This window comes from Drosophila kikkawai, chromosome 3L, assembly GCF_030179895.1.
Source record: "Drosophila kikkawai strain 14028-0561.14 chromosome 3L, DkikHiC1v2, whole genome shotgun sequence".
In the NCBI taxonomy this organism is placed as follows: Eukaryota; Metazoa; Arthropoda; class Insecta; order Diptera; family Drosophilidae; genus Drosophila; species Drosophila kikkawai.
Window position 1 is genome coordinate 19,073,951 of NC_091730.1, and position 22,589 is coordinate 19,096,539.

The 22,589-nt window shown below is 42.9% G+C and overlaps 5 protein-coding genes across 12 annotated transcripts in view; 2 read left to right on the forward strand and 3 right to left on the reverse strand.

Annotated features, from left to right (window-relative positions):
• Nucleotides 1-3,854: 3,854 nt before the first annotated feature.
• On the reverse strand, nucleotides 3,855-15,715 carry S6k (Ribosomal protein S6 kinase). The gene is made up of 10 exons (XM_017180605.3): nucleotides 15,151-15,715; nucleotides 12,513-12,553; nucleotides 11,689-11,815; nucleotides 11,493-11,624; nucleotides 11,293-11,426; nucleotides 11,037-11,228; nucleotides 10,862-10,952; nucleotides 10,558-10,806; nucleotides 10,383-10,490; nucleotides 3,855-4,378 (listed from the first exon to the last, which is right to left on the reverse strand). Exons 1-10 carry the CDS (start codon nucleotides 15,247-15,249, stop codon nucleotides 4,088-4,090), a joined length of 1,464 nt encoding a protein of 487 aa, XP_017036094.1. The 5' UTR covers nucleotides 15,250-15,715; the 3' UTR covers nucleotides 3,855-4,087.
• LOC108084406 (uncharacterized) lies at nucleotides 5,815-9,507 on the forward strand. 2 transcript variants are annotated; one of them, XM_070285389.1, is made up of 4 exons: nucleotides 5,815-6,572; nucleotides 6,633-6,920; nucleotides 7,987-9,189; nucleotides 9,258-9,507. In XM_070285389.1, the coding sequence occupies exons 2-4, from the start codon at nucleotides 6,752-6,754 to the stop codon at nucleotides 9,425-9,427; spliced, it is 1,542 nt and encodes a 513-aa protein (XP_070141490.1). In that variant the 5' UTR covers nucleotides 5,815-6,572; nucleotides 6,633-6,751; the 3' UTR covers nucleotides 9,428-9,507. The 2 variants fall into 2 exon arrangements, with proteins under 2 accessions (XP_070141490.1, XP_017036093.1); XM_017180604.3 differs by having other exon boundaries at nucleotides 5,815-6,920.
• A 144-nt stretch (nucleotides 15,716-15,859) lies between the features above and the next one.
• On the forward strand, nucleotides 15,860-17,227 carry kri (uracil phosphoribosyltransferase krishah). 5 transcript variants are annotated; one of them, XM_017180606.3, is made up of 3 exons: nucleotides 15,860-16,264; nucleotides 16,321-16,853; nucleotides 17,032-17,227. In XM_017180606.3, the coding sequence occupies exons 1-3, from the start codon at nucleotides 16,017-16,019 to the stop codon at nucleotides 17,040-17,042; spliced, it is 792 nt and encodes a 263-aa protein (XP_017036095.1). In that variant the 5' UTR covers nucleotides 15,860-16,016; the 3' UTR covers nucleotides 17,043-17,227. The 5 variants fall into 5 exon arrangements, 1 of the variants encoding a protein (XP_017036095.1); XR_001771058.3 differs by having other exon boundaries at nucleotides 15,890-16,264; nucleotides 16,321-16,929; nucleotides 17,005-17,227; XR_011444770.1 differs by having other exon boundaries at nucleotides 15,890-16,264; nucleotides 16,321-16,924; nucleotides 17,005-17,227.
• mad2 (mitotic arrest deficient 2) lies at nucleotides 17,114-18,099 on the reverse strand. The gene is made up of 3 exons (XM_017180608.3): nucleotides 17,918-18,099; nucleotides 17,703-17,849; nucleotides 17,114-17,637 (listed from the first exon to the last, which is right to left on the reverse strand). Exons 1-3 carry the CDS (start codon nucleotides 17,988-17,990, stop codon nucleotides 17,234-17,236), a joined length of 624 nt encoding a protein of 207 aa, XP_017036097.1. The 5' UTR covers nucleotides 17,991-18,099; the 3' UTR covers nucleotides 17,114-17,233.
• A 216-nt stretch (nucleotides 18,100-18,315) lies between these two features.
• The window catches only part of vn (membrane-bound neuregulin protein vein), a 38,294-nt gene continuing 34,020 nt past the window's right edge, over nucleotides 18,316-22,589 (reverse strand). The window contains exons 6-7 of one of the 3 annotated variants that reach the window (XM_041775230.2): nucleotides 21,798-21,847; nucleotides 18,316-18,449 (exon numbers count right to left, since the gene is read on the reverse strand). In XM_041775230.2, the coding sequence (XP_041631164.2) occupies nucleotides 18,427-18,449; nucleotides 21,798-21,847 (73 nt within the window). In that variant the 3' untranslated portion in view covers nucleotides 18,316-18,426. Of the gene's footprint in view, nucleotides 18,450-18,738; nucleotides 19,920-19,941; nucleotides 21,848-22,589 lie in introns of those variants that run through there. The other 2 variants (XM_017180622.3, XM_017180621.3) reach the window with 2 other exon arrangements.

The following is a 22,589-nucleotide window of genomic DNA, read 5'->3' on the forward strand; positions in this document are numbered from 1 at the left end:
TGAATCTCAGCCGGAGTCGGAGGAGAGTCGCTGGCGACCTGGGACCTGGGACGACCTCAGTGGCCTACCCTCCGCTCCCACGGGCTTCGTTAAATCGATTCATGCTAGGGAATTTACGGTTGCCTAGCGGTATTTATTGTTATGTTGCTTAACCCCCGATTTCCTCCCGCGGAATGAATACTGTTAACCTAACACGGAGAAAAAAAGTGTAAATCTATAATAAATAATAATAACTAATTATGGCAAATCCAAAATACCCTTTAAGAGGACTGGAAATATTTGATTTCATTAAATTGATATTTATTCATTATTTGTTATGATCATTTTAAAGAAAATTCAAGCTTTAAAATCTAAACCAAAGCCAAAATGAAATTAAAATTAAAATTTAATACGTTTTTGAGTTAATTTTTATAAGGTTAACAAATCTGCACACTAAATTCAACACATAAAATAGTTGTTTCGGTGTATCGTCTCCATCCGTCGGCATGCATGTGCTCCTTCAATGCGCTTGTGCCGTGTGTCACCTGGCAGTCAGTCCAATTGGGCACACGGAGCTCAACTCTGGCAAAGGAGCTCCGCCGGTGGCTCCACACAGCTGCGCCTGCACCTTGCGGTCCCGTCTTACGGCATGTTTATAAATAGTTTTATGCCGGAGACATTTTGGGTCGGGGGAACTGAACCAGTAGCAGCTCCTCCTTGATCGATTTATGCTAACATACTTTCGCTTTTGCGCCTTCCTTTTCACATTCGACGTTGGGCGCTCTGAGCTTCTCCTTGATACTTTTTACTTTATTGCAAAGTTTTTGGCATTAATTATGCTAATCAATGGCATTTGCGTGTCTAAGTGGGAGGGACTAAAAATAGAGAACCACCTATGATTGGCTTTGGCATTTGAGCTAAGAGTTTGAGATGATTTGCGAGGTTTTAGGGACACTTGGAAAACAGGAGCGGTCAAAAGTTGGAGGATGTCCACGTACATTAGTTACTTATACTTCAATAATGAAGCAAATTAAAATGCATTATTCTGTAAATAATAATCAAATTTAAAATAATTTTTATCCATAAGAAGGAGGAGGTCCCTTAAGTTACTCCTGTCAACATTTGTAATTTAAATAGTTTTTGATTTTAGAATCATTTAAAATAGAATGCTCAAATACTTGTAAAACAGTTAAACAAATTATAGTATAATTTCAGAATAATAAATAATCAAATAATGCTTTTAAATAATTAAAAGCATCACAAGTTTAAAATATATTCCGATTTTTCCTACAATGGTACCTCATAGCTGTGGCTCTAAAACCTGTCACAGTTTTAGCTGCTTTTGTGGCGAGCCCAGTCTGAGAGCCGCTGCCAAGCCCCCCCAAGTTCAGCAGCTTGAAAGCTCTCGCCGGCAAAGCTTCCAAGGGAATCCCACAGAGTCAGACGTTTATATTAGGCTTGTTTTTTTTTTGTAAAATTAAGTTTTTAATATATTACGATACACATTTTTGCCATATACATCTTTTATATCCACATAGTCGTATATACGCACTGCGCTTACAGCTAACTGATAAAAATGTACAATTTAATTAACTAGGATCTCTGGATGTTGTCGCGTCGGTCGGCGACGTTATGCTAAATGGTTCGCTCTTTGTTTTCATTTTATTATTTTGGATTCTTCCGTGTTTCGGTTTCGGTTTCGGCTTTTCGTTTGGCTTCAACGATCTTATGGCTTATGGCAGCTCGTCCAGAACTCTCCTCCACCTCCTCCTCCTCCGCTTCGATTTGGTTATTTTGGTAACATATTTTCGGTCTAACGAAAGACTGTTCTTCCTACAAAATAACTATAATTAGGCCTCGCTGTCTGCGTGTGTGTTTTTATGGTTTATTAACAGTGAACTTTGAAATTCTATTCCTCCGCTGCCCTCGGGGATAAGTACAATTACTCTCGGTTGGTAATTAATATTATAGTTAGCTGGACTGTACAGTTTCTGATTTGGATCTGGGCTTCAATTGGTTAACTTGGCTATCTAAGAACGAGGGTGGAAAAGCAGTGTTCCTGCTGCCTCTGGTTTCTGGCATCGCCCTTGGTCTTGGGTCTGCTTTAAATTCATTACTTGCGATTTGTTTTTTGTTTATTGTAGTTGGTAATTTGTTGCTAGTTTCTTTTTCTTTGTTTTGTTTCCTCTCTCGTGTAGGCAGTGTTTCATCTTTCTGGGTTGATTTTGTTTTTTTTTTTTTGTTTTGTTCGATAGTTAGTTTCTCCCCATTTTCTGTTAGTTTAAGATATTCTCTTGATTTTATACATTTCTTGGCTTTAGCACATTTGCTCAACAATGAAAATAAGTCAATCGTTTCCATCCACAAATTGAAAACAGTTTCATTTTTCGGTTTTGTGTGGGCATTTTTTTTCTTTCTTATTTTTCTTACATTTAAAAATAATGGATTCGTTTAATAAAAAATACAAAATACATTTAGCAGTAAAACAAGAACCAAAAACACAGAAAGAAAAGTAAGTGTACAATGAATAAAATATATATATTTGTTTTTTAATATATACTCTTTTGTTGTTGTTTCCTAATTTCTCGATTTTTATTTTGTAGTAATAGTTCTGTTTCGTTTCTGTACTTTAGTTGGTAGAGTTAATCCTTTGTTAAGTTCTTTTATTTGCATCGCACAGTTTTTAGCTGTTTGTGTAACAAAAATAATTGCTTTTGAGGTATTTATTCTTTTGTTTATATAAATATTCTTTATACACATCATAACCGTTATAAGTATTTAGGTTCTTAGTCGCTTTCATTTTCCATAGTGGGTTTTCCTCTTCACTCTTCCGCTTTTCTTTATATTTTCGTTTCTTTTTTGTTTCTGTTTTAGATTTTATTTGTTTAGTTGTCTTGTCTTTTTTAAACAATTCAAAGCACCTTTTGATTATATATATTTGAAATTGTAATTTCTTCCTATTTTTCTCTTTACAAAAAAATATATGCGGAAACTGAAACGGAATATAATCAAAGTACATAAGATCTGCCCCCTTTGGGGCTTATCGTTGTGGCAGCGCTTAGCTTCTCAGTACGCGGTATTATTTTTGTTTCTCTCTTTAGTTAAAAAAAATTGACAAAAAAGCATCCAAAGCTTGAATGGAACCAATATTAAAGTAGGGACAAGTCCCTCATGCGAGCAAGTTAATTGTTTTCTTTTATAATCGTGCTGAGGGGGAAACCTGTTACTCTTTATATAGTTTATATCTTTAGTTTATTTCGTTAACGTTCTAGTTTAGTTTATAATTTACATTTCATTTAAGTTTGTGTCTGCTGCTGCTGCTGTCCCTAAGACCTAAAGTCTCTACATTTTATGCCTACCAAAGAAGGTGATCGAAATATGCAAAAAAAAAAAAAAAAATGTAAAAAACAATTGGAAAACCGCGCTATACACTTAAAATAAGCTTCTCGAAGAGCAATTCCTAGCCATGCTTATGGTTGAGCCACTCACTCACACATATTCCATCTATCCCTCGAAGAAGAACCCTCCTTTCATTCAATTACAGGGATTAAACAAGAGTTAAAACAAAATTAAAGTGTGTTGCGTGTGTGTGTGTGTGTGCACATTTGAACTAAATTGTGTAAACCTTTTCGCCTATATAAAACATAAGTGTAAGTATAATATTTATACATAAACACGGATAAGTTGGGGCTGGGTTCGGCTGCGATCTCTTGCCTGCCATCTCTCTAGGTCGTATATATATAGTATAGCTATAGCATATGTTTATGTGGATGTCTCTCTCTAACTGTAGTATCTCTAGGTGTATCGCTCTTCGCCCGATCCTTCTAATAATTGTTATCATCATTATCATAATCCGATCCGAGCACGCTCTCTTTAACAAAACAACAATTCCTGCTCCTGCTCTTGCTCCAGCTGATCCTCCTCCTGCTCCTGTTCATTCCGAATCCTTGGCCAAGTCCTCCACACTCCACACACATCATATACGTCATAATAGTAACTGTCAATTTCTCTGTCGGGGAACGGGGGCGGTGTTGGTGGGATGCGTTGGATGGGTTGGATGGATGGATGCTTGGATGGGAAGCGACCGCACCAGCGCCAGCCGCCCTTCTTAGACCATCGGCAGTCCCTGCTGGACATCCATCATCTCGTCCTGCGCCGGCGATGGTCGCGGCGCAAACGTTTGCATGTGGTGCGGTGGCGTGGCCCTGGCGAACATTCCGGAGCGCTGCGGATGGCCATGCATGGCCATTGAGGCATTGGGGCCCGCATTGGCGGATGGGAACTGTAGCCGGAAGCTGCTGTCCGGCAGCTGGCGTGGTGTGCGTCGGGGGGAGCGCGCGGGCATCCGATTGGCCCGGTGCATGTCCTCCAGTATCGAGGGCGCAACGTAGGTGAAACCCTGCAAAAATAAGACAAAGAAGGAAATGAGAAAACCTTGAGCCAGCTTGCCATCTAGAGTGTGACTCTCCCCCCAATCCCTGACCCACTTGCCCGGTCGTGTGCGCAATTGGAATCGGATCGGGGCAACTACACACTCGCTTAGTCAGAGTCCAGTCCAGTGTTGGTGTCGATCCGATTCCCGTCTTGCATACTAATACTGCCCCCCCGCAGTAGTTGGCGGAGCAGGGATTATGCAAGCCCCGGGCACTGGCTCTGGCTGCTCCATGTAACACATTTTACATAATTTCCCAGCGCCGGCGTGGAGAGACATTAATTAAATATATTTGTCTTGACGAAATCCACCGGCAAATGCAATAAAATAATTAAAAGCAAAGCAAAATTAAGCAGCCGCCGGCGGCTGCCGTGTGTAAATTCCCCCGGCACGGAGGCTGGACAGAAATGCGTGACGCCATCAGGAGGGGAGGCACTATTCCCCCCCACCTGTCGCTGCCAGGTGAAATGTACGTGAGAGCACCGCGTTCGCTAATTGGAACTGCGATCGAGCGCTGACCCACTAAAGCAAGCGGCATCATCATCATAATTCGAGGGGCGCCAAGCGAGCGAAGCGCTCTGAGAAAGTGTGCAATTATCCGTTAATAAAGTTCTAATTGAATCCCAGTTTGGACCTGAATCAGGTGCAAATTGAATCCGTTTCTTGCAGTGCTTTCTCAGTCTGATCTCTGGCTTCGAGCTTAGGCAATTAGCAGAACTTCAAGCGATGAGATAACCGCACAGTTTGGCTCAAAACTGTTTGGTAAGAAAGTTTGGTAACAAAATAGCTTTGCCTCTGGCTCGACAAAGTGAAATCGTTGTTAAGAACTACATTTTTTAAGCCACTGAAGAGTTTGGATTAGAGTTTAATTAATTATGAAATAAACAGCTTTATTTATGTGCTGTAATATCTTTTAATTTTAGCTTTTCCTTAAGTTTTTAAGGCTTGAGAATTATTAAAATTAATAGTTGATGTAACGAAGTTATAATAAAAATTTGTCTTACTTTCCAGTTAGATTTCTATACAGGTTCTAGTTTTAGTAAAAAACTTTTAAAACCTATTCACACCTTCAATCGCAAAAGGTAAATGTACCCGCACACATTTCCGGCGCTTCAGCTACTCCACTGCAACCTTAATTAGGCAATATTTAACAAGACATTTAGCCTACTAATCCCATAAACCCATAACCAAAACAAACTTTACACAGCTTACCACCAAAACAGCTCAAGGGTCGTTCGACTCAGCCTGGTCACAGCACTGGTACTCGCACTCGCACTGGCACTCCGCATGTTTGTAAACAAATAAAACAAAAAGCAGGAGGGAGCCAAAAGCGATCGAGCCAAATCCAGCCACTTGGCCACTTGGCTCCTCCACTCATTGCCAGTCTCGCAGAAGCGCTCAAAGCGTTCGGACACCAGTCAGCACAGCGGAGCAGCGGAATAAGAAAGAAACTGAACGTGAACTGGGAGTGACTTTCGTGTGCCAGAGCTGGAGAAAGGCCTGTGTCTGGTGGTGGTGGAGAGCCCGGATCAGCAAGCATTTTTGCAGGTCGTAAAAAACAGGCGGGGCAATTTTCACCGATGACATTGATTCTGGGCCAATGTGCAGCGTCATTGGTGGGTTCAGGGCTATCGGGGATTACAGCTAGAGCTGGTAGCTGTGTTGGTAGCTTGCTATCAGGCAGCTTGTAAACCCAAAAAACCAGTTGAAGGGCAACGAGACCAGCTGCAGAGCGAGAGAAACTCGGCGCGCAGGCGTGCACGTGCACAAGACTCACTCGGAGAGCGGGTTTCAACCGAAAGTGGGACAAGACCAGAACCAACACCGCCAGCTGAGTGCCACCAGTGCTCGCCAAACTGTGCGCGGAAGTGTTAAATTCACTTAAACGAGATTGCATAAGCACCCAAGAAACCAGCCAATAAAAGAAATAAAACCATAATAAATGTACGTAAAAAAAAGTGTAAAAATGTGTGAAAATAATAATAGCAGCCGATAACACAAAAGACACGCTTTGTTCGTCGTCGACGTCGTGACTCTGGCGGGCGAAAACCCAAACTTGCACTGGGCAAAGACACCAAACAGCACAGAGCACACTCTACAAAAAAAACCATAAAGGCCAGCTGGATGCAAAGGAAAATCATTGCAGGCCAAAATTAAGCACGTAAAATAATGTCCAAGCAGTGGAAAATAAATTCACTTTCGTTGCTGCATTGCCTGGCAGCGTGGCTAACTGTGGCGACGGCATTGCAACAACCTCCGCAGCAACTACTGCAGCAACCAGGAGATACTGCAGCAACATTAGACAGCACAAGACTCTTGAATGCAACTTTGGATGGTGGCATGGCTGCCACTTTCATCGACAACACCAGCAGCAATATCAACAGCAATCACATCAACAGCCATGAAGCCCCCTCTTTCGAGCCACAACAGCAGCAACAGCAACAGCAGCAGCAGCAACAACAACCAACAATGCAATTTGCACATATAACGCCATTAGATAAAGAAGTAGGTATGCATCAACAAAAACAACAATCAGCAAGTGCAGCAGCAGCTGCAATGGATATTGCTTATACCGATACCCTTTTTTGAGTTAGGGTGCCAGCGAAATTTCTTCCATTTTAAATTATTATTATTATTAAAATATTGGTTTTAAAATGGTTTATAGGGTCGGAACTGACTCCTTAACTCATTTGCAAGCTTCTAATATTTAAATTTTTAAGCTTTATAAATTATATAAACTAATGGATAAATATTTAAATTTAAATAACCCTTTTGAGGGTATTATAATTTTAGTCAAAAGCTCAGTTAACTCAGTTATTATATTTTTTATACCCCTCTTCATAAATCAATTGGGAACTGTAAGGGTATACAAACTTCGGAGTGCCAAAGTTAGTTTCTTTTCTTGTAAATAAAATCTATATCTTTTCTTAGATACTTAATCTAAGCATACATTTTGAACTATTAAAGCTTCGATTTAGGCTTTAATTAAAATGTAAATTTATTTTGAAAAAGCTTGAAAATAGTTTAGAACAATTTATGACAACCCATTTAGGGCCGTGTAATGTCGCTTTCCTTCCCCCTTTTTACGCTTCTCCCTAATTGCGCCTAAACTCACATGACCAAGAGAAATTTCCGTCACGTTTTAGCTGAACGACCTGATCGTTTGGCACTCGCTTATGGTCGGGGAGCCGCCTCATCATCAGACCACCAAGCAAAGTGCGTTTTTATATGGAACACCGGTAGTTGGAGCCCACCAACTCAGGGTGGCATTACAGTTTGCGAATTAGCCACAACACAAAGACAAGGGCATAGGCAGAGGCATAGCCAGAGGCGGGGGAGGGGGAAGAGAAGATGGCCAGCACCTAGCCAAGTCCGCGCTTCAATCGTGAAAGTGAAATTTATTACACTTGAATTTGAAAACGAAAATCAGAGCGCCAGTCCCAAAGAGCCAGGGTGGCGGCGGCCAATGGCCGAGCGTAATTTCACGGGGACGGGCACTGGAAATGGGGCTAATTAAAAACCCGGCAAAGCCATGCTAACCGTGCCTATCTGGGCCTTTCCATCTCTAATTGCAGTCGATCGGCTGATTAAGCAGTGGGCACCCATCGTCTGGCTGGCGCCCGAAGAGAAATTCATGCCACTGGGCGTGGAGGAGTTCCTGCAGTACGTTCATCCCATGGACAAGGACAGCAGCTTCCGACCGGGAGTGCCCTTTAGCGAATACTCAACCAGGTCCCATTTGGTCACAAACGGCGAGATACAGGATTTGTTGGAGAACAAAAACTCGTTTCTGTACGGGCGGAATCCCAATGAAAAACCGGTGCCCATCTATGGTGTGGTCACCATGTGTCCAACGAGAAGGGAGCAACCTGTGCCGCCTCCGCCGCCGCAGCACTCTGCTCCGCCAGTCAGCACGCGGGGTCCCTACATTCCTGTCTCCATTGATCCCCTTGAGGAACGCAATGACACCGTTCGGAGATCCTCAAGACTTTTCCCGCTCTTCCAACGGGTAAAACGAGAAGTTCCAGTGAATCCCAAGTACAATCCCCTCAACGAGTACGAGGAGCTGGTAATGGAGCCCACCCAGAAGCCCCAAACAGAGCAGGAGCAGCAGTCAGAGCCAGAGACTGCTGTGCCGGTGAACAACTTCATAGCCAATCTGGCGGACAATGTCAAGTTCAGCGGCGGTACAGATCCCGATGACAATCTGGAGGACAACAGCATTGGCAAGGCCCCCGAACAGGAGGCGAATACGGGAAAAGGCAAGCTGCCAAGCTTCCATGTCACCTACTGGATGTTCTATCCCTACAGCCAGGGCAAGACCATGTGCACCGTGAGTCTGGGTCCCCTCGGAAGGATTCCGTTCCCCGCCGTCTATGGCTATTGCTTGGGCAATCGCAAGGATATTGGCAGTCATGTGGGAGATTGGGAGCACATGAGCCTGTACTTTAATGGGGATGCAGAGCCGCAGGCCATGTATGTGTCGGCCCACGATGCGGGAGCCTATTATAGCTACAATCGACTGACGGGCTCCTTTGAGTTCCGCCGCCAGGAGACACGCAAGGGAATCCTGCAGCGTCCAAACTTTCCCAAAACTGTGACGACATTCAAGAACCATCCGGTTCTGTTTGCTGCCAAGGGCTCTCATGGTCTGTGGACGGCGCCTGGGAAGCATAGATTTGTTAAGGTGGCCCGTCTGTACGATATCAACGGATTTGGAACGCCTTGGAACACTTGGAAGTCCGTGGACATAAGCTATGAGAATGTGAGATCCTATGGTAGGTGATTTCACTTTATATTCTTTCAAATGTCAACTCTAATCTGTTTCTTTTTGAATCTTAAACAGGCCGCTCATTGGTGCCCGATTGGCTTACATATCGAGGCAAGTGGGGCAATCCGAAGAGCAAGTGTCATCCCTTCCGGCGTATAGGCCTGAATTTCTGCGAGTTCACGGACGGACCCACTGGTATACCGCTCAAGGAGCCCCACTTTCAATGCGGTGCTGACTATCGCTGAGGACAAAGGAACCCCTTGCCTAGGCTTAGTCTAATGTTTAGTAAAGTATTTATTGTGAAACCAAAACCCAAAAAGAGATCCCATTAATGACTAAAAATGCAAAAGTAAAGGAAAAGTGCGATTTTCTTTGTTATTTGGTGTCATAAAATCAAGGATTGAATATTGAAAAAAAAGTATTGAAGCTTCCAAGGATAAGGCTTAAAATGACAAGCTCGGATTCTCAGTCTTGGGCCAGGCAGTTGAGTTTTGAATAGGGATATATCGATACTGCACGATTGATATGTGTGTGATCGATAATCTGTTTTATATAACAAAAATATTAACAAATAAACAACCTTGCGGATATAAAATTGCCAATAAAATACCCGGAAAACAAAGATCATGAGCAGCATCGACAGAGCTTAAAGATCGGCGTGTTCGGATGATCAGCGACATGCCGGCCACCCTGAGATCGCCCTACGACTCTGCGTCTTGTTTTCTTTATTTATTTTTCTCTTTTTTATCACTTTGAGCAATGTAAAATGTGTATGAGCCTTCTTCAAGTCAATTACCACTGCCCTTACTCATTGAAAACAAAAAACCGTATACGAAAACCTCACCTAAGGTCACTTATAATTTCTAATTTTGATGAGAACTCTACACACTTTCGCCAGAGCTGAATAAGGGAATATTGCGGCTTGATCTCCATTCGGAGGACTTCCCGTCGTGCTGCGTGCCCAGTTCGATAACACGCGATAGCAAAGCGGACGCCCAACAATCGGATGTATCAGTGAATGTCCTATTTAGGAATTATAACTACTCCTCATCACATTGTCCACACTAATCGAGCCATTATAATCGGATAAAGATAAAAATTAATAAATGATATCTGACGATATTTTCGATTTTTGAGGATATAACAAATCTAACTTTTCCTTCCGATACACATCCCCACCCCAAAATATTCTCAACTTACTTGGAAAATTAAATTGGCACTTTCGCTCAGCGTTGTATCATCCGGTGAATCCACTGGTATTTGTCTTGTAAATCTCGTATCGAATTGTGAGACATCGTCCTCGCTCCGCTGTTTGATTAAAAAACAATTTCAAATTAGCAAAAAGTAAAAAAATAATTAAAGGGAGGCAACTTACCAAAAGCGGTTTAATTGGAGGCTCGAGGCGTCTAGCCAGGACATCGTCCCAGTTGACGTGCTTGAAGAATGGATGTATTTGAACAGCCGCCGCATCCTCGGGACCGCTGCCCAGGCGCTGGGGTTCCTGGCGCTTCATCAGGCGACGCACCAGATCCCTGGCTTCGGGTGTGAGGTAGGCTGGCAAATTGAGCTTGGCTTTCAGAATGGTCTCGATGGTCTTCTTTCGATTCTCGGCGGTGAAGGGTGGCTATGGGAACCAGGATTTAATTAAGGGACTTCAAGAATACAAGTTGATAGCTTACCACTCCCGTAAGCATGTCGAACATGAGAGCGCCCAGTGACCACCAATCCACTGCTTTGCCATGGCCACTTCTGGTCAGGATCTCAGGTGCCCTGCAAGCAAAGAAAGCATATGTCAGCTAAGGATTCTCTAGACCTCGCTCGCGATAAGGATAAAAGGCCGAAGGGCGCACGCACATGTACTCAATTGTGCCGCAGAAGGTGTGGGTGACAATACCCTCTTGTATGTGCTCCTTGCACAGACCAAAGTCGGTGAGCTTCACGTGTCCCTGGGCGTCCAGAAGAATGTTCTCGGGCTTCAAGTCGCGATAGATGATGCCCAGTTTGTGTAGATGGCCCAGGGCCAAAATGATTTCGCTCAAATAGAAGCTGTGAGTAAAATGGTAAATATTAGGCTTTAATTTATTATTCCTTAGAATATGTATGACTTTACCAAGTGGTATCCTCGAGAAAGATGCCCTCGCGCTCCAAATGCATGAACAGCTCGCCGCCGCTTAGATATTCAAGGATAAGATATAATTTTCCGTCCGTCTGGAAGGCGTAGACCAGCTCCACTATGAAAGGATGCTAAAATAAAGCAAAAGGATTCCACATAAGTTTGATTTTGAGGGAGTTATCGTTCACGAATCTAACCTTGACTGCCTCTAGAATATTGCGCTCGGCGCGTGTGTGCGCTGTGTCCTTTTGATTGGTCACTATTGATGCCTTCTTGAGCACCTTCATCGCAAAGTATTTGTTGGCATCTCGTCCAGCGGTCATGCGCACCTGTAAACAGTTGAAACGTTAAGTTATAAACAGTTTGAGGATCTTTATGTAAGGATACACCTACCTGAAATACTTTGCCATAGCCACCTTTGCCAAGAACCTTCTTGAGTTCAAAGTCCTTAGGACCCAGCTTGATTTTGCCCGGATTGACATTCTCCTCGGAGAGCTGTATTGTCTCCTGTCCCTCGGCACTGATTAGGGGATTAGGGAAAATAGAGAATTGGGGAGTTAGTTAATTGTTGTCCTCTGTGTTGGGTGTTTGCGTCTGGGTCTGACTGGCTGGCTAGCGTGGGAAAGGAGCAGCCCACGTGCTATAAATAAATCCCATGGCGTGCACGCGCCAATCGTCACCTCCCTGGCACCCTGTGCTCCTCCATCCGCCCACCAGGCAGCCAGCCCAGCAGCTCCTCCATCACGGCTGTCGAGTGTTTGCCGTGAGTCTTGTTTACACATGGAACTAGCTGGCTCATTGAAGAGGCGGCCAGAGGCCGGGTGACAGCTTGTTGGTAGTCAATACCAGTTGTAAACACTTCTGTGCAACCCCTCTTGTCCGTCTGTTCTCTCTGTTGTCCGTTCGTTATCACCGCCCAGTGAAGTGGTAGTGCGCGTCTGTCCGGGATCAGGCTTTCGGAGCTGAATCAATCAGATGTTAACACTGTCAACGCGCTTTCGCAATGTGCAAACACAAGGTCTGAGCTGATAATTGGCAATTAGGCTGCTCATTTCTTCCCCCGACTTTATCTACTCGACGAGGAAGTCCGGATGGACTGCGATCCCTTCCCTCCCTCTTTCCCTATATGATCGGACCGCGCGCGTATCTCTCCCTCATTCTGAGAAAATCACAGTAAAGTCGTTGTCCTCCAGCGACATTGCTGGGGTATTACTCACTCCTGGTGCAGATTAATACACAATTCCGGTTCTAGGTCAACCTGCGAACGAGAAGAGAGGCGGAGACGGTTGTAAGTGTGAGTAAGCATAACTGCTATAGGAATATGTATGCGAAAAATCAACAATTAATCATAGTTATTACGAACTTGAGACCCGAACAGCAGAAGGGAAAGTTACACAGCACCAGCAGCCGGGAGCAACGAAGATGGAATGCTCTTGATCTTATCATTAAATACTTGAAAACAAAAATTCTGTTAAGAGACCCTTTTTATCTTTCTTTCAGATTCATAAAATGTTTTGCGTTCTGGGTATATTTTTGTAATGGGAAGTATCTTTACAAAGTTAGTAATTACATTTCCTAATGATCGGCTTAATGACTTTTTAATTGACAAAAGGCTAGGTTCCAATATACAAAGTTATCACATTTTTATAGACCTTTAAAAACTAAAAATAAGTATTTTGTTAAGCCTTACTAGATATCTCATTAATTATAAAAATATTTAATAATAAAATTCATTGAGCGGGGAATTAGGAATAATGGTATAAATATTTATAAATTATGTATCTTTATAATTTAAATTTTAAAAACATGATTATTTGCAATAAATTTTAATTTTATGTTAATATAAACAAATTAACGCGTCATTCAAATTTAAAAAAATATATAATTTACGGCCGATAAATGATCATTGATCAGTCAGTCAGTTGTAATTCTGATTTAAATAATTTAAATTAGTAGTAAAGAATATATGGGTCTATAAAAGTAATATTAAATAATTTGAATATAAGAAACTTCTCCCATATTCGGTGCTACCCCAAAATGTTATTTTCAGCTGAGGGAGATTCCGATGAATGGGAGAGATCGTCTTGGGACAGTCAAAGGGGCACGCTCTTGGTATTGGGTATTGGCTGCCTTTGGAGTCTGTGCCACCGCCAGTGAATTTCTCCCCTTTCGATCTGCCCACACACACACATTTAGCATTCTGCACAAACACACACTGAGGGAAAGATGGGGAAAGAGAGAATTCCACACAGAGATATACTTTCCGCACGCACACACACCTTTTCTTTAATGACAAACTAAATTTAGAACTCGGAACAATGCCAAATAATCTGCCGGCAATGCTGGCACTGCCTCCGCCTCCATCTGTCCCCCCCAGACGCTGTTGCTCCAACCGGGGGAAGGCCACAGTTAGGGGCAGCGGATGATGAAGAAGAAGCAGCAACGCCGCCACTCTCGTCATACCTAAAATGTGTATAGAATATTTTTTGACTAAAGTTCAATTGAATGGCGGCATCGCCATCGCCAACATCTTGACGCTCTCGTCAGCACATTAAAAACTGGTTCACCTCGTCAGCGTTGGCGGTGGATTCCAATTAACGAATCCATCATAATTTATAGCGCTCACACGGCTTCGATGGCTGGCGGCGGGTGCTTGCTCTGGGGGGTGTGTGCGCTTGCGTAAATCACATTTGACAAGCCGCCGAAAAGGGGGGCGATGCGATATGATAAGAACACGAGCAGCAATATCGGTATCTCGCTCTCCACCAGCCATGTGGATTCCCCCTTCAAAACGGTGCATTGAAAACCCAAGAAATATAAACCGTGCAGAGGAAGAAATGAAGTCATACTCATTGGGTGCAGAGGGGACTTTAAAGATTAATAATTCCCATTACAGTATTGCTCATAATTCTTTCATGAAAAAGTACAATCATCTACCAAATTTCTTTTATAAATTCAGAATTTTTATAACTTTAAGAAAGGAGTTCAAGCCTTAAGTTTAAACTACACACATCCAAAGTACCCAAAATAAAAGAAAGTGAAAAAATCCCCGAAAGATTACGAAATAGGAAGTTTGCTTTCTAAAGAATATAGATAACCGATCTATAAAACCGATCAAGTTGCGTTCAGTGGACTTTATATTATTTCCTAGCGTGCAGTTGCAACTGGTTCTATATGGGGGAACCCGAAAAATATTACCGCTCGACACGATCGCGATCACGATCTGGAACGGGCGATCGGTCGCTCTCTCACTCTCCTACATAGAATTTGTTGTGGGACCCCTTATTCGTTATCAGCGCCTGAGGTTTTTCTCATTTTCTAATTTTATATTGTCCGCTGATAACGAATTTCGTTTTCTAAGTGGAAGTTTAGCCTCTTTCTCATTCCGCTTCCCTGCCTCCTTCTATCTTCTACCTCTGCCACGCTCCGCAGTTGTTGCAATATATTTCCATGGAGTGTGGCGGGTAATTGGTACTGATTATTTTGAAGGACACACACTCTGCCTGTCGATTGCCCAACGACGGGTTTCGTAAGGAGGGATCTCGCACCGCAGTCGTGGGTAAATTTCCGTATTATGAATGTGCAGTGCAGTGTACGTGCTGCTGGATGACGCCAGAGTCGCGGTGATGCGGACTTTTGCGCAGCAGATAAGCCGAGTTTGCGGGCTGTGGATATGGGAAATATAGCGGGGGAGGGGTGCAAGGGCGATGGGGGTCTGGGATGCCCAGACGCCCGCCAGGAAAACTCGCAGACAAAGCGAAAAGGTAAACAAAGGGGAAAATTCCAACTGCTGCTGCTGCTTCTGCGGCTGCTGGTGGTGTGGGTGCAATTATTGCTGCGCAGTTGTTCGCTTACGTCGTCCAGCTCGATCCTGTCGTCGTCAGAGTCCCTGGCCTTGTCGTCCTCGTGCAGCTCCAGGTCGAACAGCTCGCTGGGATCACTCACGTCCGCCATTTGTGCGATCTGGCCTGTGGAAGTGCCCTAGTCTGGTGCTGGTTGCTCGATGGCTGGCTGGCTGGCGCTCCACCTCGCGAGGCACGGCGCTTGCGGAAGCGTTTTATTTTAGTCTCCGCTCCTCGCTCGCCGCGGGTCGGAATAGAACAGAACGGAACAGGCGCGGGGCAGCTTTCGTGGCCCCGAAGGTTATTGTTTATTAGTTAATGGCAAAAGCAATACAAATACACACACACGCACACCCGTACGGGCACGGGAGACACGCACCAACACGCACTTGTGCCGCTCTCAAACACACGCTCGCTGCGATAACTGCTCTGCCCACGCGTGCCCTGCAATTTGTTGCTCCGCCAAGTACGCAATTGTTCGCCACTGCCTAATCGCAATGCAGTAATCAGTAATTAAAATGCACTTTTTCTTTGTTTGCGAGTGAACACGAGGTGATGTGCTAGAGTGGCCAGACGGTGGCTACTAAAGAGCTGTCATCGTCGACGGCATATCGATAGTATCGCACAATCGATGGCAGAAACATTTCAAATATTATGCAATTAATTTAAATGTATAACTTCAATTAGTTCATTTCATTTAAAAATTCTTAATTTTTATAAATTAACACTTAAGATGGTATCGCTGTTTTTTAAACGATACTTTAATTAGGGATTCTTAAAGAATATACGGTCTCACTGTCAGCACGCGCTAGAACAACAAAGACCACCGCAGAACTTAATTAATTTGTACAGGACCAATTGTAATTAGAGAAGCGAATCATGTGCACCGGCTCGCCCAGCAGCAATGGCTCCCAGTCCGAGGAGGGCAGCACCACAGAGCAGGCACCCCAGGAGCAACAAGCGGAGACTGAACGCGAGCGCCCAGCGGAGCAACAGCTGAGAACACCCACGCACGCAGTCGTGGCCGCTGCCACGGCGGAGGATATCCTGGCCGAGTATGGTAGCAATTTAAAGCTGCTCGAGTGCAACTCGCAGGTGGCCGAGCTGCTGACCATTCTCCGCGATAAGTAGGTGACGGACAAGGCGAGGTTAAGGCAACTACAATATCAAATTTCCTCTGCAGGAACACCACACGCAGCGACTTCAAGTTCTACGCCGACCGACTGATCCGCCTGGTGATCGAGGAGTCGCTTAACCAGCTGCCCTACACTCACTGCGACGTGGAGACGCCCACGGGTGCCATCTACGAGGGCCTGAAATACCGCTCCGGCAACTGTGGCGTGTCCATCATCCGCTCTGGCGAGGCCATGGAGCAGGGTCTTCGGGACTGTTGCAGATCGATTCGTATCGGCAAGATCCTGGTCGAGTCGGATGCCAACACCCACGAGGCGCGCGTGGTGTATGCCCGCTTCCCAGACGACATTGGCAGTCGGCAAGTGCTGTTAATGTACCCGATCATGTCCACGGGCAACACGGTGCTGCAGGCGGTCAATGTCCTGCGCGAGCACGGTGTGCCCGAGAGCTGCATCATCCTTTCGAATCTGTTCTGTACGCCAATGGCCGCCCGCACTGTGGTGAATGCGTTCCCCAAGCTGAAGATCCTCACCTCCGAGCTGCACCCGGTGGCGCCCAATCACTTTGGACAGAAATACTTCGGTACAGACTAGAGCTAGTCGCAGACGCAAACGCAGACTTGACGACTAAGCGCGCTTAGCTGCTTAGGATAGGTAGAGTGAGTTGGCCACCTCCGCTGTCTCTGTCCCTGCATGCATCTCACCCAGACAAACGCCAGCTCCACTAACTCCAGCTCCTCTCTCTCTGTTTCGTCCCCCAGATGGCATTTGAAATACACAAAGCGATACGAAGCGGTCGCGGCACTAGCGCAGTCGGGCGAGCTACCAAACTATTTAAGCAACTTTTAGCTTTTCACAACTGGCTTTTAATGCAACTCTCAAATATGTTACGTTACTTTTTTGGTTTTAAACTACTTGTAAATATATAGAAATGAATAAATATTTAGAAAAAACTGCTTTACTCTAGGAGCTCATCTTGTAGTTGACCACGGTGTCCACTTTTTGCAGGCCCGTGGAGAAGGAGCGCAACTGCACGGCCTGGGCATTCTGGATGACAATGGCTCCCGTCTCGTCCCACTTGGCGGGCAGCTCCGTGTTCTTCAGCGTGTGGATCATCACATCGAAGGTGCAGATGCAGTCGAGCAGCGGCAGATAGCTGACGGTGGCCGAGATCTGGCGCATTACATCTCGGATCTCGTTCTGGATGCGTGACAGCTCCTTGGTGGATGTGAGCTTGGCAGGATCGCTGGTGTCGCCGTCGCCCAGCTCTGCCTGCATCTTGAAGTCCCAGCACTCGAGCACCTCCTTGCTGTGGGCGTTCGTGATGACCATGGAGATCTTGTTGATCATGTTCTTGGCCAGCCACTCTGCAAGCACGGGGCAACCTGTTTGATGACCCTTTAAAAGCACACTTGGACTGCCCCCCACTCACCTTCCGTTTGGCTGAGCACATTCTGCAGGAAAGTCGTGATCTTGGGATCCTTGGACATCAGGATGGTAAGTCCGTACTGCTGGGTGCTGTCAAAGTTTTCCGCCGGATAGATGCCTCTTTGGAACAGGATGGAGTTGATACCGTACTCTATTTAAGCCATGAAAAGAAGGGACGACGCCATTGAACGCGGGCTTTCGATGCCAAGCTCAACTTACTTAGATATTCCACGATTATCTGGGCTGAGCCCTTGAGGGTGATGCAGTTCTTGGTTGCCTGGGCAGTCGACATTATTATTTATATACTTATAATATACGAAAAGAACAATATTTTCGCTTTCTTGATAAATTTTGCAGAAAAACGCCGCTACTTTTGAAAGGCAATACTGGCAGTGTGACCGTCGGACTAAAACTAAATGTATCGATGTTATCGATATCGGTCCATATATATTCTGGCAACGCCAAACGCTCGATACGCTGGAGATACCAGTGCTGCCCAAGCACATTCAATGCTACCCATCGATTTTCAAAGTTGGCGGGCAATTTAAAAAATAAACGGTTATATTTTGTATTTCTGTTGCAAAGAAAACACCCCAAACTCTTATTTGCAACAAATTCAGAATTTTATTGGCCATCCTCCGGTTAACTTAAACTAAGCATGAGATCCATTTTTGTGCACAAAAGCATTTCCGCGTGGCTCGGCTAAAGAAGACGATTCCTCAAGTCCATCAAGTGTCGTAACGGCCGCCGCCTGTCGAGAGACCAAAAGAGGAGACTTTGATTTAGCCGAAATATAAATCCTCGTCATTCCTTGCACTTAATCCGAAACCGGGCTCGTTTCCACAGAGCTTTAGCGGCTCTGCGCTCTGAGAGTTTGTTTGTTGTTGTGTGGGGAAAATTAGCGAAAGCGAATGGGGAAAATATAGGGGAAAACCTTCCGTGAAATCAATTAAAATCAATCATAAACGAAGGAGAACAGAAGCCACAGAAGAGAAACGAGGAACAGGAGGAAATCAGAACCAAATCAAAAAGCAAATTGATGTTTTGTAAAATGTGAATTATTTGCAAGTTTTTAATTAAATTTTTTTCTTATGAATCGTTTTGTTTTGTTTTCTTTTTTGTTGTTTTTTTTTTTTTTTTGTTTTGTTTCGTTTTTTGTGTTGGTTTAATGGTTTTTGTTTTAAATTAATATTAAACTTTACATGGTATTTTTGGTATAAATCTTTCAATAATTAAATATATAAAAAATTTGCCACTTAAAAGATAACTAAAAATAATCTCTTCGCCATACAAACTGATGTCAACATACACATTGCGAAAAAAATAACTAAATTTGCATTTTACATTGTTTCTTTTTTTGTTTTAGCGCAAATCATAAACGAGGACAAATAAAATAGTATTTCGAAATTAAGTAGCTTTATAGTGTGTGTGTGTGTTTAAGTTGTGTGTGTGTGTGTGTGTTTGGTCTTAAGGCTAAAGTTACGTTTAATTTAAGTGTAATTAAATACAATAAATTATGGTTAAAGAAGGGCTGCATTAACTTAGTTTGAAATGTACACAAAACTTAACGTTAGTTAAAACGAGAGATATTTACAGGATTTATTACAAAGTTCTCGGCTACGTGTCAACCTTTGTTCTCATTATATAAGTATATATATGTATATGTATATGTATATGTCTATGGTACAACAACAAAAGCGCAACAGTGTCAGTGTCAGGGTCGAATCGATAATGCTTTCAAACAGTAAACTTCAATATTTTCGATAGTTTTCCATTCGTACAATTAATTTAATAAAAATTCAGTTTAGGTTTCATATTTAAAATATTCAAACGTAGCTAAAGTCAGTCTGGATCTGGAACTTATCGCTTTTTGGGGAAGAAGGAACTCTGGGAACTCTACGGAATTTTGAAATGTTTTCGGTTTTCGGTTCAGTTTCGTTTCGTTTCGGATATGTTTTTGTAGTTTTCAACTGATCTGTAGAACGGTGATGGGATTGGGCTTGGTCTGCCGGTGCAACGAATTCTCTAATTTTTTAAATACAGTAAAAAATTACAATTGTCGCCGTTCTTGGAGTGCAGGGGAATCAATCGATCTTATGTTTTCTTTTTTCTTTTTTTTTTTGTTTTGTTTATAAAAATCATAAAAATAATAAAACAAAATTCTATGCATTAATAGTCGTTATTTAAGGTATGTATTTGGCCGTAGATTGCAACAAAATATCTGTGAAGAGATTAAATTATAAATAAAATTAAAAATTAATCTTCCAGTTTATTTTCTCGTTTGATTTTCATTTACTTTCAACTAAAAGCTGGCTAAAACCATTTCCACAAATAGGGGGCAACTACAAGCATTAAATTGCGCTCTCGAAAGATAGAATTCCAACATGCAAAGGATGGTAAAGATAAGGTCTTCAGCTCAAGATTTCTCTTTGCTGTGGAATTTGTTGTTTGAGAAGGAGACGAGCACAAGACTAAGGAAGTAATAAGTGAACAGAGTTACCCAAATCGCAGGAAACGCAGGAGATTAGTCAAAAGAAAAAATACGAAAAAAAAAAACAACAATCACCAAATAAAAGTAAACAAGGGAGCAAAATGAAATTGTTGGTTGTTTTTGTTTGATTCGAATTGGGTACTTTTTTGTGGATTGTCAAAATCTACAGCCAAGTGTTAATGTCTAATAACGAGTACGAACTAAAATTAATTGCAAATCATAAATGTATTATATTGGTTGTTATTCGTTTGGAAAGTTGTTTTTAATGTTGTTCGTTTTTTATTATTCGCAAACTACAAAAATTAGATCGAAAACAAAACAAAATTCAGTTCCCGTTTCAATTGGTGGAGTCAGTACATTGCTTTTTCTGGGTGAGTGTGGTTTTCAGTGTGGCCAAGTCGCCATTTGTTGCAAATTTTTGCTGCTTGCTTCTTGATGCGTGTGTGTGAGTGTGTATTCGTGTAACTAACTTAAGAGAGCCTCTGTTGATTGGTTATCGTTATTAATCGTTGATATTCATATTGACATTGTAATGCGCGTGTGTGAGGTGAGTAAACGTGGGCTGAGAGCCAATTGAACGATTCGACAAGTTTACAAGTTTCTCAGTACTTTAGTGGGGGGGATAGGTAGTCCCTTGTCCGGTGTCCGCTGTCCGTTTGTCCGCGAGTCCCTTGTCCGTCCGTCCACGTTGCTTAATAATTTTGTTTTGTTTTGCTGTTTTCTTTTATACATTTACTGGTTGGTGTAGGCGTGTGTAGTTGTGTGTGATGAGTGAGTTTGAAATTAAATTAAGTTCCTATGTAAACACTATTTAAAATAAACCTTCTATAGCACCCTTTGTTTTTATTCGTATTTATTTGATTATTCTCGTTACTCTTGTCGTTTTCGTTTTGCTTTTGATTGCTCTTAAAACGCTTTTAGTTTAGCATAATAAATATTATTAGGTATTACGAAAAACTTTGTTAGTTATTTATTTATCTTTTGATTTGTTTACTCTTTGTTGTTGTTGTTGTTGTTTGTAAGACCTTACTTTGTTTCTTTTTGGAATGTGATCTCTAATAAAACTTGTAGTTCGCCGTTTTCAAAGTGACTGGGTATGATGGAGTGTGGAGTGGGTAGGAGGTTGGGAGGGTAGGATTTTCATGTTTCATTTAATTTAAGGTCCAATTCTGCATACTGTATTTGTACTTTCTGTCTGTGTAATAGTGTGTGTAGTGTGTGTGTTTCGCTTTATCAACTATATTTGGTTTATTTCACTTTCTTTTATTCAGCGTTTTAATTTTTAGAAAGCTTCTTCTGTAATTGAAAGGATATTGGTGAAATGTGCAAGTGGGAATGGGAATTCCGTTGGTTGCCTTTTTCTCTACTTTACTTTGATTGTAGATCTGCTGAGTTATTATTTTATACTTTATGATTTATTCATTGTTTTGGTATGGGCACTGAGTTCGGTTTGTTTAATTTGATTTCAAGTTTCGGTATCGGTTTTGCGGATAACTCGCGATTGACTCGACGTAAAACAATCGATGCTATAGAAGTGCCTATTTTAGCAGTAATAACCTCCTTGAAAACGTGTGCAAGGTGGTTCGGGATTACTATTGCTGTACGTACTGTCGGGCCCAATGTTCTCGCAACGTTCGCCGACGTATCCGCCTTGGCAACTGAAAGGTAGGCAGAAAAGAAGAGGTTGAGAGTCCAATTAGTTCACTTCGAATTCAATATTCAATATATAATATAATATTTGTGTATACGATGTATAAAATACACAAAAACTGGTGGAAAATATGGCGCACTGAAATGGCCCTGAACTGTGGTGCAGCATTCGCTTGACCACTCGTGGGATCCGGTCAAAAATATAAACACAAAAACAACAACAAAAAATCGAACAAATTAAGTGTGTGGCATGAAACGATTTTTAGCAAAAAACAAAAAAAAAAAGGGAAAGTTTATGGCATCGAAATGGAAATGAATTTTCCCGCAAGGGTAGCGAAAGCGATGCGCTTTTTTTTGGGGTCGGAATCGGATTCGAAATCGGGATCGGGATCGGTTCGTTTCGCTTCGGATCGAGTGTGTGGCGGTGTACCCTCGCTCCGCCAGATAAAACGAGGCGCTGAAAGACATTATTCACATTGCATACACAACAAAAAAAAAGAGAGAAACACACGGATGCAAGTGGGCCTTTGTGGAGTTCTCTCCACGAAATTTGTGGCCTTTTAATTGCATCCCTCTCCGGGTTTCTCTTCTCCGGAGTGCCGGTCTTTGGAGCGTGTAATGCGATGCCAAAATATTACAAGATCTGTGTGTATATTTAGAGGCGAGGGTGCTGGCGTCTTATCAGCTGTCACATGAGAGGTTTATCAAGTGAACCACTTGAGTTTTGGGATCAGTTGCCAGTTGGAAACT

Coding starts and splice junctions, on each gene's coding strand:
- LOC108084406 (XM_017180604.3), top strand. CDS start 6,581: ATGTCCAAGCAGTGGAAAATAAATTCACTTTCGTTGCTGCATTGCCTG. Junction 6,921..7,986: donor GCCATTAGATAAAGAAGTAG/GTATGCATCAAC, acceptor CTCTAATTGCAG/TCGATCGGCTGATTAAGCAG. Junction 9,190..9,257: donor TGAGAATGTGAGATCCTATG/GTAGGTGATTTC, acceptor AATCTTAAACAG/GCCGCTCATTGGTGCCCGAT.
- S6k (XM_017180605.3), bottom strand. CDS start 15,249: ATGGCGGACGTGAGTGATCCCAGCGAGCTGTTCGACCTGGAGCTGCAC. Junction 11,229..11,292: donor TTTCTCGAGGATACCACTTG/GTAAAGTCATAC, acceptor TTTTACTCACAG/CTTCTATTTGAGCGAAATCA. Junction 10,953..11,036: donor TGCGGCACAATTGAGTACAT/GTGCGTGCGCCC, acceptor CTTTGCTTGCAG/GGCACCTGAGATCCTGACCA.
- kri (XM_017180606.3), top strand. CDS start 16,017: ATGTGCACCGGCTCGCCCAGCAGCAATGGCTCCCAGTCCGAGGAGGGC. Junction 16,265..16,320: donor CTGACCATTCTCCGCGATAA/GTAGGTGACGGA, acceptor TTTCCTCTGCAG/GAACACCACACGCAGCGACT.
- mad2 (XM_017180608.3), bottom strand. CDS start 17,990: ATGTCGACTGCCCAGGCAACCAAGAACTGCATCACCCTCAAGGGCTCA. Junction 17,850..17,917: donor GATAATCGTGGAATATCTAA/GTAAGTTGAGCT, acceptor TGGCTTAAATAG/AGTACGGTATCAACTCCATC. Junction 17,638..17,702: donor TGTGCTCAGCCAAACGGAAG/GTGAGTGGGGGG, acceptor CCGTGCTTGCAG/AGTGGCTGGCCAAGAACATG.